General features: G+C 32.1%; 1 protein-coding gene across 2 annotated transcripts; it reads right to left on the bottom strand.

Moving 5' to 3' along the window:
- Positions 1–401: 401 nt before the first annotated feature.
- On the bottom strand, positions 402–12,411 carry LOC134270330 (location of vulva defective 1-like). 2 transcript variants are annotated; one of them, XM_062752551.1, is made up of 13 exons: positions 12,317–12,411; positions 10,424–10,464; positions 9,150–9,857; positions 8,830–8,906; positions 8,253–8,314; positions 7,988–8,011; positions 6,847–7,010; positions 6,509–6,728; positions 5,949–6,119; positions 5,611–5,701; positions 5,276–5,355; positions 3,903–3,944; positions 402–1,297 (listed from the first exon to the last, which is right to left on the bottom strand). In XM_062752551.1, the coding sequence occupies exons 2-12, from the start codon at positions 10,461–10,463 to the stop codon at positions 3,941–3,943; spliced, it is 1,641 nt and encodes a 546-aa protein (XP_062608535.1). In that variant the 5' UTR covers position 10,464; positions 12,317–12,411; the 3' UTR covers positions 402–1,297; positions 3,903–3,940. The 2 variants fall into 2 exon arrangements, with proteins under 2 accessions (XP_062608535.1, XP_062608534.1); XM_062752550.1 differs by having other exon boundaries at positions 403–1,297; positions 5,227–5,355.
- Between the last annotated feature and the right edge of the window lie 8,841 nt (positions 12,412–21,252).

The following is a 21,252-nucleotide window of genomic DNA, read 5'->3' as shown; positions in this document are numbered from 1 at the left end:
ATATCTTTGAATCAAAACCCTACTCTGCATGAGTGACACAATATAAATACTCACACCTAAGTAAAATTTGTAAACCACATTTTGGAGCCGAAATGTTATTCTGATAAGGATAAGGCTAATAGCCGTTACTAGAGGACGCATAAGTATAAAACCCGGAAAACCCTTCGGGACCCATGATTTCAAACAAATTGGTAATTAATAAAAATATGCAATTTATTACGTATTTAGATCACATAAATTCCTTTATATACATAAATACACTTATGCACCCTCATTTTTTCGTGATAAATATTGCATGGTAGTGAATCAATGGAATGTAAAATAAGGAAGGGGATAGAACTCAGAAAAAGACCATGTCTAATTAAAACAAGCCTTCAAAAATTAAATATTTTATTGATCATAACAATATTTTAAACAATATACAATTTGCTACAAAATAATTGATGATTTTGGAATGAAATTTCCACCACAAGCTTAAAAACAGTCTAAAACATTGCAAATTGTACATGAAATATAAAGTTTCATTTTTTAGATGCTGAAGGTATGTATAAGTGAAAAAAATAAGGTAAGGAAGAAAGAAAGAAAACGGCTAACTATGAAATCATGCATGTCTGTCTAAATTCTTATTTTAAATGTGAATAGGACCAAAACTTTTAATTAGTATAAACTTAATATGAAAGAAAAAGAGGCACAATATGCAATTAATTACAATACTTTTTATAGCTAAATATAGTACATGTAAGTACCTTAAAATTGGAGAAGTTTAGAAACAAACAAAAGTACATATGACAATTCGAAAAATAAAAGTATGTCGGGCAGATCATTGCAGATAAATGAGACATCACACAAATATTACGGTTAGACTTGTGTTAAAACAAACTTAAGAGAATGTAACAATTTAAAAAAAAATCAACGAAGGCACATTTTTTTTTACATTATACATAACGAGTACAATAAAACGAAAATATAAATAATCATTTTACAATGAAAGTAACTTTAAATTCAGCCTCTGCCGTTGAAATCACACGGACAATACATTTTCGTTACAGCAATATGGAGATTACGAACAGTCTTATAAACATATAATCATTAAAGATAAATGATTTTCTGCTGACCATGTTTTATTATTACTTCACACGGTGTACTTTCAATTTAAAAAATGAAATATGTTTCACGTGCATGTAATCATCTTTGGAAAACCCCAACTGTTCTAGACAGCTATAACGTATCTATATGTTCCTTGTCCTTTATGTTGATTAGATACTTGTTTGATTGATTGTCTTTAAAACTCGGTGATCTGGAAAAAAACCAAAGTAAGTTCCATTAAATTTTCTACATAAAAATATTTGGTATATAAGTGATAGTTATAGAATAAGTAGAAGTCTTGTTTCAAATAATTAATTTAAAGTAAATTTTTAAATCTCTTTAAACTTTTCAAAAACATTGTAGCAAACAGCTGTTTACTATTAATGATTGATACCGGTAACTAAAGTGTACTACAATTTCAAAGTTTTCTTCTTAGCAAACAAAAGTGTATTCAGATGTTCTTTTAAAAATACATTATGGGAAAGAAATTTCTAGAAATATAAAAATGAACGCTTACTAGTTCCTGTTAAATAATTGTAATTCTGGCGTAAAGTAAACTGAGAGCAATTAATATTATTATAGTTGTCATTTTTACTTTCAATGATCATGTTTTGAACAACATTGCTTTGATCTATGAAGAATACTTGCACATTCACACATATAAATGACTAATCATTGCTCTGCTGTTCTTGAGAATAATTTTTCAATTTTTTTCTTTGTATTCACAAGCAAATTTTGAATATTAAATATGTCCACATCCTATTCCGAAATCCATGAATGAAATATAAAGATAGCGAGCAATATTCAAGCTCAATAGTCCATTCAAACGATAAAAATGTAAAGCAGAACAAGCATGGATCTTTAAAACACAAGATGTGGAATCAGGTGCAATGGAGGAGTAAGCATTCCCTGTTGTAAGCTCCTTGTCATGATCAGACAAACGGTCAAACCTGTACACAATTCAGTGTGTGAATAGTAGTCTAACAATTGCATGGTATGAAAAACATCAGTCAGCATTTGAGTTTTACTCAGTGTTAAATAGTTAATGACAGATTGTACTTGCTGAAAATTCATTGTATCAATCAAAGATTACTTTAAACGAGAGTGATGATATCTTTGATTTGCCAATTATGACTTGCCTTGCTTTAACGAATTATAAAAAAAATTGTTAATTCAAATTACAATTTAACATTTAAAAAAAGGTCCCAAAATACGCAATTTGGCATTTAAGCAGCATTTAAGGGGGGACCTATGTCCGAAAAGTCTTTGTGTGAAATTTTCAAAACTTTGACATTTCTTTCCTGACCACTTGCTCTTAATTTTTAGGTATTAAAAACAATACCTTTATATGCTTATTTTTATACAGGAGCACGTGCAAAAACAGTGTGAAATGCTAAAAATAGATTATTTTCATACATTATTGTTCTACCCCAAATATGTGCTAAAAAGAAAAATTCAAATCACATTCAAAATCAATAGGTATTTAATTTATATGACTTGTATCTTTAAAATGAAGGCAAATTCACTGTAAATTATCTCGCATGAGAAATTACAATGGAGCACAATGTAAGTATCACCCCGTTTTTCTTGTCGTCTTTTTTACAATTCCGACATGCATAATAGGTGATATCTTAAAAAGTCTTTGTGTGAATATGTTGTAATTCATATATTTTGAAAGAAATGATTCATCTCTTTATTTTAACAAAGAAAAAAATAGACCTTTATGATAAAATAAACGAAAAATATGACGTTTTCTTTTATTTTCGTACTCCTGTGTCATAAATATTGACCTTTCTGCAGTAAAAAAAAAGGTAAGTAAGCACTGACAAACATCTGAACATAAAACTATTGCGCGAAAAACGAGTATTTTGTTTTGAAAAGAAAATTATCCATATGTTCGATCACAAAAATATATATTACAACCGTCTTGTGATGCTCCATCATTGGCCAGTCAGTTTTCCTAAAATGTATACCCCAATATAATGCAATTTCAAACGTTCAAAACATGCCTTGTCGACCTAGGCTTGGGCATCATCAGTTGAGGTTTACTGATTTGCAGAAAGCCAAATAAAGAAAAAGTGAGCAAGCTCACATACCCCAGGTTCCCCCAATATATATCGGAATTTCCTGGTAATATGTCTACACATTGTCTCCTAAATATCTGCAAAGTTTGACGAAATTCTGTGCAGCGGTTTAAGAGGAGTTGCGCTGACAAACTGTTCATCTCTATATTCAAGGTATGGCCAAAAATCTAAGTTAAAAAGTGACGAAAATCCCCGAAAAATATGGAATCGGAATTTCCTGGTAATATGCCCATCTACATATTGTGTCCTAAATATCTGCAAAGTTTGACGAAATTCTGTGCAGTGGTTTAAGAGGAGTTGTGCTGACAAACTGTCCATATCTATAATCAAGATATGGCCAAAAATCTTAGTTGAAAAGTGCCAAATATCCCGGAAAAAATAATAGAATCGTAATTTCCTGGTAATATGCACATCTACACATTGTATCCTAAATATCTGACCGACGGACTGACTGACTGACTGACACACTGACTGACCCACTGCCGGACGGGCGTTGGGTATAATAAGTGATGTGTACACATCTGCATGTAGTGAACATTCAGTTCTATATGATATAATAATTGTAATATCCCGAATGAATTAGGTATACAATTGTTAAAAAAAAAAGATAAATGAAAGTTGCATAGAATGCAATGGATTTCAACAACAACAAGAAGCACCACAAATTTCAATAAAGCAACACAAATACAGGTAAGTGTTCTGGCTCATAGAATTTTGTATTTTAATACTCACTTCATCTGACTTTCGATACTGCGAAACTTGCGGTCTTTTTATCTGTAAAATATAGAAAAATTCTAAATAATTCTCAGAAACCCAAAATTTTAAATATTAATCAATGGAAAGTTATATTTGTTGACAATTTTATTGATAAATGTGACAGGCGGATTTAAAATACCTTGAAGGTACCAGCGTCAGGTACAAGCTTATATTTAAAAAAAATATTGTAATGTATTTTGTCTCTTCGTCTTACATATAAGAGCTACCTTAAGTTATAAATAGACACAATCATTATTTTATATTTGCAAGCAAGTAATTATGTACCATATTCGTTCTAAACACAATTTAATTTTCTTTAATGAGCTAAAAGTATTGCAACTTTCAATAGCTTTGAAGTATTAAACACGTCTGAGCTTTTCATCATGCCGTAGAATATCATTAAGGTAATGGCTTAATTAATTTCTCTGTTTTCAGATGAAGGACATTGACCGGTAAATGCAGATATGTTCAGCTGATAAAGTAAAATCATCTTGATGCATAAACAAGATTTAGTATTATTCAGTTTATCATAGTGATTTTAACATTATTGAATGAAACTTCTATAAAATCTAATTATTAACTTACTAGTTACTAGTTTTCACGAGTAAGACAAACATTGGAATGATGTCAAATGCTAAAGCTTTGTTTAAGTATACAGGATAAATAAGTACTTTCAAATGCATAAAGAAAGCATGCTGTGTGAAAGGTGTAGGGTGCAGGGGCTTAGGACAAAATTATACAGACCTTAAAGGTTTGATGAATTTGGGCAATGCTATTGTCTTCCCACAAATTTTTAAAAAACAAATTATGACACTAAGTTTTCTATTTTTATGTATAAAAAAATGTGTGAAGACAGTACATACCATAAATGCAGTTTTTACTATTCAATGGAAATTCTGATGTAGTACAAGTAAATTATGATTTTATTCTGTAATCATACTAATTGTTAGTCCATTATTTATACACTGAATTGACGACGGATTTTCCGTTATTTCCAATCATTGCAAGGAGTGCACGGCGGGTGTGACTGGTCGGCAGATGCTCACTCCACCATGGCACCTTATCACAACTCTGATGTTTTGGAGATCCATGTTTGCTTTGCTCCTATTTTGTATTGTTTTATGGACTTTTGATCTTGAATACTGTTCGTTATCTCATAAGTTTCACTCTTTTGATAGAGAATTAACTCTGGATTATTACTTTTTTTTCTCGTTTTTATTCTTTCGCTCGATAAATTACCTGTGGATTATGATTTTATTTCCGTTTTTCGTTACATTTGTTTCAGACACGCAGGTGTTACCTGTATTTTATAATTAGATTCTCGTAACTTGGAATCTATATTAGCGTACGTGTTAGCACTGTCCTCGGGTCTCCAGCTCCCACCTGCTGAGGTTTCTCCGACCTCCATGTAAGACCCATTCTGTATCCCCTAAACGTAGTGTAATTTAGTTAATGTTAAATTAATGACATAAAATCAAATACTAGTAAACACAAAAACGGTTTCTCACACAAAATTACTCTCAGAATGTGTTATTGTAATCATAACCATTTATTTGAGGATATTTTACTACACATTAACTTATGGTATTTTATTTCGACCTAAAAATTCCGAAAGAAATGACGCATTTTTTATTCTGTAGGTTTATTGATTAAGTAATAAGGCATAATAAATTCATTATTCTACCTTAGAAGAATCTCTGGATCTTCCGTTTTTATATTGATTAACGCTGGTTATCCCTGATGGACTGTATATCAATTCAGACTCATCAAAGCTCCTAAGAAAAACAAATTTTCTTTATTCTAAATTTAAAAAAGAAGTGTATCAAGTCTGATCGATTTTTCGATCGATACTTTCCCTATTTGAGGAAAAGGTACGTGCCTTTAAAAATTAAGTATTTTTTATTAATCCAAGATTAAAATTTGTAATTTAAATGTGTGTCTATCTATCTATAATATCATTTTCTACTACATAATAAATGTCGAAGAATAATTTGGCAAATGAAAATCCATGAATATACGTACACGTCAGCAGAGTTTGAGGAGTTTCTACAACAGAGGGATATGATGACGAACAGAAGAATGAGAACTAGTGCTGCAGCACCGGAAATACAGATTATAACAGCCAGTTGCCATGTGATCACTCTGTCTGCACAGTTTGTGCCTTCATACCTATAGTACTCTTCTGTTTTACATCTAAAAATGTTATATATATAGTAAAAAGACTGTTAAAAACAATACAAATACCGGTAATAAATTGATGCTTAAAAACGATGAATGAAAAATCATTTTTATACTATAATAGTATATTTAAAAAAATGCTCAGTCAATTATTAAAGTATACGCTGGTAATATTTTATTTAAATGGAACGCGTCTTTGAATAAGAAAGTTTTATTTAAAGATATTGTGTAACAATGAATCATATATACGCAAGGGATGTGATACTTTTTTTTAAAATTATATTGTTTCTTTTCGTGTTCCCTATCACGAATCTGTTTCAGATACAAACAATTCACAAGCAACAGATGGCTCTTATCAAGAGAAAACAATGGAAGGAAATCCATTTAAATCAATCGCATCACACCTGCATTTAGAAATGTAGGAGGTTTGTCCAGAGCGAATCTCAGTTTCCACGTAGCATTCTCCATTTCCCCCACAGTCAATAGGACGACTGTAACAGAAATACATTATTGCACATCTCTGCGTGTTGTTGATATTCTCTTTGACGCATATATATCCTGGTCGACCAATCAGCGCACTCCTACAGGAATCGGCGTCACATATAGACTGTGACGTCAACGCGTCTGCAATATTATCTTTATTTTATTAGATACTAAAGAGAATTGTAACTGTAGCATTGGTTAATATTGTAACTTTCATGAAAAGCATATTAAAATATCTTAACATATGAGATATTCTTACCACTAAAATTATTTCTTGAATTATTTAGATAAGCTTCATCAATTCCAGGTATATTTAATAAGACAGTGTACAATTCAATGGATACACCTGAACCATTTACTACTCCGATCTCTGCATCAATGCCGAACGTAGTGTCAACTGAAACATATGTATCTGTTGTTGACCTAGAAAAAATAATATTTCGTGATAGAAAATATAATTCAGACAAAGATATGGCATTTATTTATCTATTTATTTTATTTTGACATATCTTTAGGGAAATTGGATATTAATGGAAATAATTCATGACACCATTCTGTTTATGCAAGATTGTGTATCAAAGTACAAAAATCGCAGATTTATTGTCAATCCTGAGAAATTGACTTAGAAATTTAACAAATATCAAAATAGTATAGAAAAAGACCTAAATATTAAGTTTCGCTAATTTAAAGTTAAAGAACTACAGTATATCTAGCTAGAAAAAATAGCAACACGTTAATCTGATATCCATATTGTAAATTTTACCGCGTGGCAACTACTGAATCAAAATTTACGATACGAAATCTAGTGAACTACATACACATTCGCTAATACATGTAATAACTGATGCCTAAAATTTGCCTTTTATATCACTATCTTTAAAAATTCCACTGGGAAAACTTGGAGAAAAACTGAATATAACATGATAAATTTTTAAATCCTAGACTTTGAAAGTCGGTTTTAAGTAAAAAAAAATAATCTAGAACTTGTGGAAGAACATTAATCGATAAAATAATAAAAAAAAATCTTTCTGTTTGAATTATAGGATTGTGTGATCCAAATGACAGAATTATGGTTTTCAATCTAGAAGCCTTTTCGGAGCACATTTAGAAGAATTCACTTCGCCATGTATTTGTTCCTTTTTTGGCTGACAATTCCGTTTTTTAAAAATCTTTTAATAACGTAGCTTTATGAACACCATATAGTTTTAAATTCAAAGAAACTAATGCTACGATGAATGGAAAACTAATACAAATTACATTAGAAACTCCTGTGTGATTTGGATTGTTACAGTGACCTATTAATTTCCCGATGACCAAAAAGTACTTAATAGTTTCTGGACACGTTGGGCAAGGCATTCATTGAAAGATAATGATGTAAATAGATTAGTCAGAAATCTTACCTTTTATTCCGCCCAGAGACACAGCTGCAAAATGTATTGATCAGTAACAATTTGAAATGTTCAGAGATAAATTAATTTACAACATGTTTTACTGTTTGAAAACACTTTTCAAGTGTCACTATGACAATAAGCTATAGGCTTAAATCATAGTTCCTTCTCGGAAAAGGGTTAAACCGAAAAAAAAATATATGCTGTTAAATATGCAAATTGTATTTACAATCTTTTTCACGTTTTATTTTTTAATGGCTGTTATCGGAATTGATACCTTTTTATGCTTCTTACTCTGATGTACTCGCATCCATACACAGTACTTGTAACAACTGCAAGCTAAATTAGAGGTGTTGTTATAGAAATGACAAATTTATATCACTAAGATATATTTTTGAATGGATATAAACAAAACCTTGCAACATTAAAAGTTACAATATTTTGTTTGTATTGTATACTATGGAATCATCATTGTTCGTGAGCGACAAATGTTTGTGGATTTCGTGAATCCCTCTCACCCACGAAATTACAACGAACACTAATTCATTTTCTAAACATTTTATACTCATTGAATATTACTGCCAACGAACATTGATTCTAATAACTTAATATGATTCCATAGTTATCAGTCTTTAAAAACAGCATGGATAGCTTTGATTAGCGAAGTATTCGCATAAGACAAGAATTTTACAGATCTGTTTCTTTCCTTATTGTTGTCAACAACAAAATATTATACAATTCAAACTTAAAACGTAACCAAATTATAAACAATAATTATAAGGAAAAATAATCACCAGTATTGCAGATTTTGTCACATATTTCCTCGATTTTACTATAAGTACCGCACATCTTACCTCTTTCTCTATTGATGTTTTATTGTATGAACAGTCTTTAAATTGTAGCCTATATGTAAAATCCAGCACAGCGTTTTCTAAGAAAAAATGTTACAAATAGTAGTTTTGAAAGGACAACCATTATGGCATAAAATGAAATCCATAAAAAGAGACAGAACCATAATCCCACAAATAATGTAGAATCCGTTGATAATGAAATACCATGTTATGTTATGTTGTCATGTTACTTTTAAATACTGTATGTTTTAAATGTTTTAGCTATTGCTTGAAAAGTAAATTTAGAGCACAGAGATTTCGTGTCAGATATAAAATGAACTCACCAATGCTTGGATAGATAGCCTCAATATGATTTTTCTTTGTTGTTGTTACAATCGGCTGAGTGGTTGATTCAAGAGTTGATGTCATTTCAGTTGTACTGTCGACACTATCGGTCGAGGTTGTGGTTTGATTTGTTATCTCTGTGGTACCTTGTTCCTCAGTCGTGCTGGGCTGTGCAGTTGTTGTGTCTGGCGCACTTGTTGTTGTATTATCAGATGTTGTGGTTATTTCATTAGATGGTTGTGTCGTTTCAAAAGTTGTGCTGTCAAGAGTTGTTTCGTCTGTTGATATTTCACTTGTACTATGAGGTGAAGATGTCGTTGGATCACTGGAGGTTGTTTCTGTTTCTTCAGTTGTTGTGATGATACTTATTACAGTTGTTTCTTGTGTCTGTGATGTTTCTGTGCCGATAGGTACTGTTGTAGCATCCTGTGTCACTCCAGTATCATTTTTATCACCAGTTGCTGTTGTTATTGTTGTTATAGTTTGGTAACTTGTTGATTGTGTCGTTCCATCTGAAGCCTCAGTTGTCGTCTCGGCAGTTTCTGTCTCGGTCGATGTCATTGTAGCATCACTTGTGGAGGTTGAGGACATAACTGTTGTTATTTCACTGGTTGTACTTACAGTTGTTTCATTTTCTGTACTTGTAGTTGTAGTTGGAGTTTCTGTTGTTATTGATGCAGTTCTTCTGACAACAATTAAAACTGCTACTGAAAAGTGTATAAATTACCTTTAGATCAATTTTTTATGATATGAACATATTTTTATTTCTACCTGTTTTCTCTATGATAACTCGTTGAAAGTTAGAAGACTGATTAATCCTCCGGCATGTAAATTTCGTCAAGAAATAGGTCAAGAGCCAAGGATGCCTAATGTGCTGGTAAATCTCGTGCGTCTGTCGGAGTGTCTTACGCTAAGTAGGCTTGTAATACGCATGCAAATCTCGTGCAGTCGTCTTTGTGTTTTACGTCATTGGGCGGGGACTATTGAAATTGACATGGGAGGCCTCGTGTAATTAACATCTTTTAGACTACATTTTCAAAATTTATCACAATGAAATGAAAATATATGGAATCATATTGTCTAGGTAGTGGAGTATGCCAGAGACATGAACGATAATTGGAAATATGGGATAATTTCTGCATAAAGGGCTTCGCTCGCTATGCAAATAATTCCACGTTTCAAACTATCGGTGATGCCCTGGCATATTCTGCTAACCAGACAGTGAGTCCTTAATTTAATTATAAACTGAATTCGTGAATATGTCTATACTTACTTAAGTAAATTAAATTAGAAGGTCGTTGTGTGGAAAACATTCTGAAAAAAATGTAAAAGATCAGTATGAAGAAAAAGACAAAAACATGCTTTGATTAATATTGAGAGATAAAATGCTTGTGAGGGAAATGGTAATGTACTGTAAGTAAAAGTAATAATAATTCAAAACTAATGCCACGAATTACTCAAAAACTGAAGAAATTTAATCAAAAATGCTGTAAACATAAATATTACTTAAGGAATGAAGAATATTTCAACTTGTATTATACGATATAACATAAATTGGGGCAGTTACTACTCTTATGAAACGCGTTAAAATAATTAAAATAATTTAATTTCAGTGCAGACAATGAGACAATTCCCCCCCCCCCCCCAGAATAAGGCTTCACATTGATTAAATTTTAAAAGTAACGCCAAGCAGGAGTAATACGTTTGTTGACGAAACTCACTGTGACGTAGGCAAGTTATGTTATACAAAATGGATAAATTCTTTTATCCAATCAAATGACGTGTTACAAGTAAAATTAAATTATTCAAGGAATGAATTTAATAGCTACCCATTTTATACGGTATAAACTGGGTTGGGGCAGTATACGCTTTATAAACCGTGAAGCGGTTTATAAAAAAGCGTAATTGTTCCAACCCAGTTTATACCGTATAAAATGGGCAGCTTTTAACACATTGCTTATAATTTAATTTTCATTCATTTGATGTAAGAAAAAAAGATGAGTATTCTAACAAAATGACTTCAATTTGTACAATATTTGAATGTAACGTCAGGCGGATTGATACGTTTTTGACGCAAGTCATTGTGACGTAGGCAACCCATTTTATACGATATAAAGTAATTTTTTTATCCAATCAAATACAGCGTTACAACCAGAATTAAATTATTCAGAAATATGAATAAAGACTTTAAAATCTGTACCTGGATTTCAGTCAATACTTTTGTGTTCTTTATAGCAGATGAACCCTAAGCATACACCCGCATTTCTCCCTCACACAATACAACAGATGTTTCGCAGTATCATTGATTATGGTTTAGAACACAAAATTTATTGTTTGACATCAAGGTTATAGTGACTTACAAAAACTCACGATATATTGTACAATGTAAATTTTAATTCAAAATTCATCCTAATCTTTTATGACTATCTACAAAAAATTCATAGATAGCTATGTCTCTTTTTATATAGAACATTACTAAGACTAACTTTGTAACTTTTTTATATACTAGAATTTTTACTACAATGAAATGATTGCAAAACTGCAATCCGACCGAAATGTTTGGTCTTGTTATTATTGCACATGTTGAATATTTATTGATAACCTATAGGATTAATATTTTATTTTATTTTATTTTGAATAATTAAATACGCACTTACAAAGAATCATTTACTATAAAACATGTAATATATATTATATCATTAACAATTTCATAATGCAACAAATGGACGAGAATCTGAACTAAATGGTACAATGATTTTTACTATTTATATTATATCAGAACTTGTAATCACTGCAATGAAAATAAGTAACGAATAAATTATGATAGTACAGGCAAAAATTAAACAGCGGCTCACCTATCATCAGTTTACGGGTGGTATCAAAACAAATAAAGAGAAAAATCAATGAAATGCGTAAATTATTCTAATTGATATTCATCAATGTATTTTTTGCATTTTACCTTTTCAATGGTATTAGATTAAACAGGTATTTTACAGCGAATACGAATTCCTTTCACTTGTGAAATTAGTTACAAAACCAAAGAAGGTTCTTCATAATTCTTCTTGTTTTCAATCTTAACAAGGATATGGTCATGAAATTCAACAAAAACGACAAATCATATGGACCATTATAAAGTAATGGTTAATGTAAAAGTTGATATACTTACCCGAAAGTTTGAATTTCTAGTAATTCGAAAAACAGCCTAAAGTAAACCACAGTAATTTAAGTTCCACATCTTTCATTTCAGCAGAGATACGGTTAGATCACCATGATGAGGTTGATTTTTACATCTAATGATAAGATCTTCTATATTCAGTTAGAACTCTGTTACTGCTGTACTAAGGTACTGGTTTAGTAATGGATGTCCTATCATTAAATGAGATCAGAACATCCGTCGTAACAGTGCCTTCTGTATGTGTTCACCTGGCTCCTGCCTCTAATTTACTGCGTCTGTGCTGGATCAATAACTTACAGGTAAGCCTTCGTTTATCGATCTGTTGTCTTCTCCAGCCTCCACGTGGTCTCCTCTTACGCGTGTCTTGTTTGAGAAAACTGCCTCATTATATAGTCATGAAACTTTTATTTGTTAACATTTGTTTAATTTCACATAATTTTTGACATTGCATTTTTTAAAAAAGATATTTTAAATGTTGAAAAGATGATAATGACATCGAGAAAAATTGTTCAAAATTATGAAGACACAAACTTGGTCGGAAACAGTTATTTCAGTAAAAACTCAATATAACTGATTTCTCTCTTGTCATGTGATCCTTGTACAACGACACCACCTTTGTGTAACAGAAAATTGCAGTTAAAAACTCACTCTAATTTTCATTTGGCATGCGATGTGAAATGTGAAATGCGATGTGAAATGTCTTAAAAAATAAGCACAGAACATATATTTCTTCTTCGGAATGCCATTGTTAACTGGTCCCTGTGCAACTGTATTCAATGAATTTGTATTTCTTTACTGTTAAGACGTGCATTTGGATAGCTTGTACTTGAATGATATTTGCAGCATCATTTAGACACTTAACGATGGCAACGTTCTAAAATAAATTAAGCCTTAATCTTCTGAAGTTAACGAACTGTAATTGATCTTAAACTCTTGTAGATAGCAACTTGAGAATAAAAAAAACACTGACAAAACAACACTTTTTCAAAGAATTGTGCACAGAACTCATCATCTGATGTAATTAGATCAATTGAAGAAATTACGTCGTAAACTTTTAAGTGACGCAGAGTGCACGAACTTGGTGGTTGTTAAAATATGGAACTAAATTCCTGTTTGCGATAACTAATTTTTAAAGAAAGTTTAGATATTGAATAAACCTCAAATAATTTGAGAAGCAGTGGAGTAGATTTTGTATTTGACAAAAACAGATATAGTTGCAATTACAGAAAAAAGTAAGATAAACATTTATTAACTCTGACAATACAATACAATACAATACAATACAATACAATACAATACAATACAATACAATAGGCATTCGTACGTAAACATGATTTCTTTATTATAGTGAATGTTTAGAAAGATTTAAAAGTGACATCTGATCCCACCTCTGATGTTTTGGAGGTTCGTGTTTGCTCTGCTTCTATTTTGTATTGTTTTATGGAAACTGAATTGGCTGTATCCATCGTTGTTGTTTTTCCAGGAAACCCAATTCATAAATTATCTCAGTTTTTATTTTATATACAAGCACTGCAATCATGATCTTGGTCCTTATTGATTTGTATATTTTTTTTTTTTATCTATTTTGCATCAAGTAGAAAAGAATCAAAGAATCGTTATTACTATAGTATTTTAAAATGTGTTCTTGCATACCAAATATATATATGATAATTTGAAATACCTTAATATTCATAAAACACAAGGTTATAACATTTCTAGCATAGGCATTGTTTCTACCGATTGATACGATAAAGCAATAATAATGATTGTATATAACCATATTCCACGCAATTGCATATATTATCTTGATTAGCAACTGGACAAAAGTCTTTCATCTAAAAACAGAAGAAAAAAAATTAGGAATGCGGTAACTTGGTGTGTATGACATATATGTAAGAACTATATAAAGAAATCAACCAAAAACTTACTTAGTAATAAGTGTTGACCAACTTTGGACGTTTGATCTAGAAAGCAAAAAAAGTAATATCTATTTAAAATACAACCAATATTAAGTCATTCATAAAATACAATTTTTTTACTGAATGGTATACCTGCATGCTGTAGTTGACTTCACTAAGCTTAGTGTCTATATAATCATAAGTGTGAGCACTTTTCTCTATGTCCCAGTTACTCTCATAGTCTCTGTCATAGGACTGATTGTCAAAGCTCTGCCGAAGAAAACGTAAAGTTTTGCTTTGTAGGCCTACATTCTTAAATTTTAAAGTGCTTTTTCATATAATTAAGCTTAATAATAAGGACTGTATAAGAACAAATTAATGTCATATTGTAAGTTATTTCATGTTACATGTCTTATAAAAATGCAGTAGATAAGTACACATGTACCTGTAAATCTTTAACCTTCTTACGATCATCCTCTGGAGAGTTCAATATTAAAGGTTCTCTCTGAACAGATTTCCTTTCAATTGGAAATTAGGGTTTAATATAATTACGCAAGACACATATTCAAAAGAAACGATATGCATTGAATTGATTAAAATCTACTATAATTCATATTATGAGGTAAAAATTATTATACTCTTACTTAAGTCCAGATCTCCTCATTAGCAGAATGATCACAACAAAAGTAATAACGATAGCAGAACTGATAAATCCGGCAATGTAAAGAGCTATATCTAGTTTGAGAGACTTCTTCTCACAATGTAATCCTGTAAATGTGAAAAACGTGGTGTCCTCGCATCTGTTATATGAAATTAAAAATTATTTTTATAAAGATTACCCTGCTGAAATATTGGTAAATGTAAAATGATAAACTGTCGTTTTGGCGCTGAAAAATAAAACGTCAATTTAAATAAAATATATCAGATTCTATTATATTCTACTTTAAATATATGCAGTGACTATGATTTGAATCAATTCTTAATTGAAAAAAGATTACATTCCCTAATTAGAACATTAAATGAAACAATTTCTTCTGCATCTCACCTTAAAATTAAGATGGTTAAAACGATATATGAGTAAATCAGTACCTGCAGGCGGGCTGATATGAATTTCCTAATACTTTAATTTCACAACTTGCACCATATTTACAGTAAGCATTTTCAGATAGGCAAATCGACCTTATGAGACACCCAGTATTGTTTTCTGTTTCTTTACACTCGTGTCCTTTATTGTTGTTTAATTCGCTTTGGCAAACATCAGATCGACACCAGTTTTTCAATTCACTTCTCAATTTATCTCCGATATCTATTAATGATTATTAATCGAACACTGTGCAAAAATAGATGATATATCAAAAGGGATTGGAAATCAGTTTATTTTGTTTCACTTATTGTCCCTCGCTTTCGCGAAAGTGAGGGGACATTAAATCTCATTCGTCTGTCCGTCACAAAAACTTGAACCTTTCCCATTACTTTTGATTTAGTGGAGCTATGACTTTCATATTTCACATGTGTATTCCCTGTGACAAGACCTTGCTTTGGGTTCCGCCAAAGTTGACCTTTTGACCTTGACCTTGAAGTTTGACCCACTTTTACACAAAAATTTCAGTACATATAGAGTACCTTTTAAAGAGTGTATCTTCAGATATCAGACGTGAGGGCTTGTCCCCCGAGTCTGATATCTGAAGATGCACGAGTTAAAAGGTACTCTATATGTTTTGTATCATTGTTCCCAAGAATTGAGTTACCCATGAACTATCCCTTTTACGTTAATAGCACGTAGTTCAACAGTATTCTCACGCACTGAGTTAGCCATGATCTGTAAAAATTTCATCATACAATTTTATATGACCAATGAAAAAGGAGCACGTGATTCGAAAAGTTTAGCGCGCTGTATTTCTTAAACTTAAGAACTACCTCGCCCATTCAAAAGTCTGAACGCCATGGATGACGGTTGTGATTTTACGCTATTGCAATTTTCGGTGCAACTGAAATTATGAATAAAAATTCTTTATTTCACTTAATCTTAATGCTCGTAAAATACCAAACGGGCAATTTGAACGTTCAAGGAATACCGCAGGGGAAATTTTTTTACCAAGATGTACAGCAATTCTCTAAATTACTGGATGTGTCGATTTGTGTTGGAATATTAAATTCAATATTTACATTTCCAATAAATTTCCCCTATGATTCTTTAAAAAAAAATGCAGTTCATTTTCTCATGAACTACATTAGGTATGAACAACGAATAAGCATGAATATCTCTATTGTTACATCATAATACCACTCTTGACGCCAAAAAATATAGTGCACACTGTTTTGTTTTAAAGACGACAATTGAATGGCGTAAATTTATGGCAAGTCATCAGAAATATAATGTAAATATAAGAAATGAATTTAATTTTTTGAAGATTCATGAGGTATATGAACTACAACGCTTCACGCCGGCATATTTATCATGAAGCGCTAACGCGCTTCATGAAATATGCCGGCGTGAAGCGTCGTAGTTCATAACCTCATGAATCTTCAAAAATTAAATTCATTTCTTAAATAAAACAAGACGGCTCGGAATATTCACCTCATTTCCTGTAGTTCAATGTGTGTGCTTTGTTACGCTTCAAGTTTATGAGAGTTAGAAACATTCATTTAAAAAAGCGCTGTATGAATTCCATTTTGGATTTAAAAATCGACGTGCAAGATTATTTTTTATGTCAGGGAAGGTATTCCTTCAATATGTTTACACGACTGTGTATTTACTTTTTTCCTAATTATTCGTTGTAAGGTCATAAGTCATTTATTAGAATTGTTTCATCATCACCCTGGCGTGCTCTGTCTTGATCGAGCATGCTTGTTAGATCACATTTAGCCATGATGTATCAGAAATAAAAACACAATAGTCTTCAAAGAACACCGCAACAATGATACAATCAAGTATTTCAGATTACATGTCCCGAAAATTTCCAGATAAACTAATCTTTTTTTAATGTTGGACCGGTCGATGAGATGTTGGACCGCTTACGTCACAGAATGGGCAGAGCTTAATCTCATTTTCATTCGTTGGTGTTCAACTGTGACGGACCTGAGGTTACATCACGGAAAACAGTACAAAGTAAATTTATGTCCACAAAAAAGCGTAAAACAGCAATATTAAATCAATCATCGACAGGGACGTTAAACAACACTCAATCAACTCAATCAATCTTCCTTAGTTTCTTTTTTGTCAGGGTGAAGAAATAATAAGTAATTTTTTAAATCTTAGATAAGATTTCGGACAAAACATTATTCCAAAATTGTACGAAAACGAACAAAAGAAATTGTTAACGAAAAATTATTCCTCTTAAAATAATATACGAAATTAGAAAATACAAAAACGGGGTCGTCTAAATCATTCATATACTAGTATTAACTCTTGATATAATCGCTAATTCAGCAGTTTCCTTTAGCCTAACATACGTTGAATTACAGTTTAAAAATTTCAAACCTTTTTCATCAAGGCGTTTATGAATGCTAATTTTTTTTTTAGATTTTACATTATATCTCAAAACTTTTTTTCCCCAAATTTTCTTTAAGGAATATGGTCAGAATACTTTTAATGAGCTCTTAAGATTACCATTGATAGCTGTTATTCCTTTTGAAGGTTGGAAATTTCCTTTTTAGGGAAAAACCTTTATAACAAAAAGTGTTTACTTTGTTGACCTTAAATATTAGTTATTTTTTAAAGGATTTTACGAAATCCATAACAAAACATATTTAGAAAAATTACAAAAGCAAAAACTACCTCCTTCTCCTTTTTGACTCTCCACTAAAAAAGAAAAGAAGAAGTAAATATGATGAATAAGATTTTCATTTCTTGTGCTGCCGTCAGTGTAGACGGTAAGAGCTATCGCGCCGTGTTCTGAAATTCGCTCTTTTCGAATCACAGTCGCAGATGACATAAACAGATAAAAGAAAGGTTGCAACTGTTACCTCGCCAAGCCCTCGACACTTGTTTTAGTATGACGTCTCTATGAAAATTATGGAGAAAACAGTATTCAAACACAAAAATCATTTAAACAATACAAATAAGGAGTAGAGCAAATAAGGCCGGTACACACGGTAAGGTTTGTCTTATAAGTCTTGGAACTTAAGTTCTAGCCTTACCGTGTGTACACCCTTAATACACGTTTTTTCGAGCCTTACAAGGCTGACTTAGGTATAGAACACTGCTCTATTTCTTAATACAAGACTTAGCTGACATTTATTTCTTAACCAATGAAAACCATTTACCCAAAGTTCAATCTATTTTTATAAAACCATACACATTGGTATATTGAAGAAAACATAAAGTATATTCGAATTAGATAATGAAAATATCCACAAATACTTCAGTTAACCTCCTCTTCTTTGTTAAGAAATGTGGATGCACTGGTCGGTAAAACAATTTCAAAGTCCTAGCTAGTAATCTTTTATTCCGTTTAATAATGCGCACTGTTTATGGCTCAAAAACACATGGAAATTATGTAAATTTTGTTTAAAATCTTGTTTTGCCTTAGCGTGTGGACATGGAAGCCGTATGTCCTGCAAAACTTAAGGTTTTAGACTTATAAGGCAAGCCTTACCGTGTGTACCGGCCCTAAACCATCAGAGGTGAGATCACGTGCCATGGATAAGTGAGCATTCCCTGTTGTACGGCCACACCTGCCGTATGCTCCTTATCATGATCATGAAATAAAGTAAATACCTGTCAACAATTCAGTGTCTGGGTCATGATTTGAACAAACTTGAATATACATTACCCGAGAATGCTTCCAGAAAATAAGAACCAGTTAAAGCTTTGCTGTTCTCGAGAAGAAGAATTTTAAAGACCATTCCACACGATAAATTAAAATCCAAGCTTTTTGATACCATTGACAGCTGCTTTTTCAATAAAAATGGAACTCGTAGATTTACTTACATTGTCATTGGTCATTTGCAAAATTATTTTGTTAAAAAAGGTTCTGATTGCACACACAAGTACTCTGAAGTTGACATCAAGAAGATTGACAATATCCATGTAATTTTTGGAGACCAGGTCTTCCAACAATCTATTGGAATTCCCATGGGAACCAAATGCGCTCCGTTATTAGCATACTATTTTTGTATTCATATGAAGCAGAATTTATGCAAAATGTTATGCGTGAAAAAAAGAAAACACTTGCTGTGTCCTTCAACTGGATCTTCAGATATATCGACGACGTATTGTCAATTAACAATGGTAATTTCCATTCCTACGTCGATATGATATATCCAGGAGAGCTTGAGATAAAAGATACCAAAGAATCTGACACATCTGTTTCATACTTGGACATTTTACTTCAAAAAGACGTTAATGGCATTCTAACAACCAGGTTATATGATAAAAGTGACGACTTTAACTTTTCTATCGTCAACTTCCCTTACTTACATGTATGCAGCAATATACATGTACCTTCATCACCTGCATACGGAGTGTATGTATCTCAACTGATTCGATACGCAAGAGCATGCTCTACGTATGAACAATTTCTAAAACGAGGTAAATTATTGACAAGCAAGTTGATGAAACAAGAATATCAGCAGTCTCGTTTAAAGTCATCGTTTCGTAAGTTCTATGGTCGATACAATGACCTTGTCAGCAAATACAATTTGTCATTGAGTCAAATGATGATTGACGTTTTTCATACAATTGTTAGTCCATTATTTATACACTGAATTCTCGACGGATTTTTCCGTTATTTCACGATCATGACAAGGAGCACACGGCGGGTGTGACCGGTCGACAGGAGATGCTCACTCCTCCATGGCACCTGATCCCACCTCTGATGTTTCGGTAGTCCGTGTTCTGCTCCTAGTTTGTATTTTTTTATGGATTTTGATATTGATTACTGTTCGTTATCTCCACATCCTTCATGTTTTATATGTTACACAACTTAAAACTTCAGTCATTCATTATGGCCCCACCCTTGTCACGGGGGACATGATTTGAACTCACTAAAATGTACACTTCAAGAAGATGCTTCTAATTTAGCTATAGCCAATCATGGATTTGCTGTTCTTTTGAAGAAGATTTTAAAAAGATTTTTCGTATGTATTCTATGTTAAATTTTGGTCCTACATTGTGGCCCACCCTACCCCCGTTGGTCATGATTTGAACAAACTTACATTTACACTACCAGATGATGCCTCCATTTAACTATCACATGGCTTTGCTATTCTTGAAAAGAACATTTTTAAAGATTTTCCCTTTGTATGCGTATGTTAAACTTTGATCCTCCATTGTGGCTACGCACACTCCCCTGGGCCATGATTTGAATAAACTTGAATCTTCACCACCAGAGGATGCTTCCAGTTTAAGTTTCATCTCTCCTGGCCCAGCAGATCATGTCGTTCTCGAAAAGATTTTTAAAGATCTTTCCTATGTATTCTTATCTTAAACTTTGAAAATTGTGACCCCATCCTACCCGTTAGGGTCATGATTTGAATAAACTTGAATATACACTACTTGAGGATGCTTCCACGTGAGTTTCATCTTTCCTGACCCAATGGTTCTTGAGAAGGAGATTTTTAAAAGATGCCATTAATTATCCACTAATTCATAAACATCTCCCCTTGGAAGAGGGCTTGCCCTTTCATTTAAATAATTCGAATCCCCTTCACCCAAATATATTTTTGTGGCAAGTTTGGTTGAAATTAGCCCAGTGTTTCTTGAGAAGAGGATGAAAACTTGAAAAAACTTACGACGACAACGACGCCAGACAACGGACAAATTTTGATCAGAAAAGCTCACTTGAGCCTTCGGCTCAGGTGAGCTAATATCCGAGACCCCATGTCACGGCAGGCGTTGGAACGATAAAAACTCATCAATGCTCATGGATCAATGGCCGTTATTGCAAAGATAAGGTCAAAATTTGACGCCATGGCGACGTCTCTATAGGAGTAATAAATTATCGAAAGGGACGCAAAACATGGAATCAAGCAAATTGAACGAGAAGTTTAAAGTATGTTTTATTTGAATACCCGGTATATTTCAAT

This window comes from Saccostrea cucullata, unplaced genomic scaffold, assembly GCF_032062105.1.
Source record: "Saccostrea cucullata isolate Sc308-1 unplaced genomic scaffold, CSIRO_AGI_Scuc_v1 ctg203, whole genome shotgun sequence".
Taxonomy (NCBI): domain Eukaryota; kingdom Metazoa; phylum Mollusca; class Bivalvia; order Ostreida; family Ostreidae; genus Saccostrea; species Saccostrea cuccullata.
Note: the sequence above shows the minus strand (reverse complement) of the source record. Positions and strands in the feature narration are given on the sequence as shown.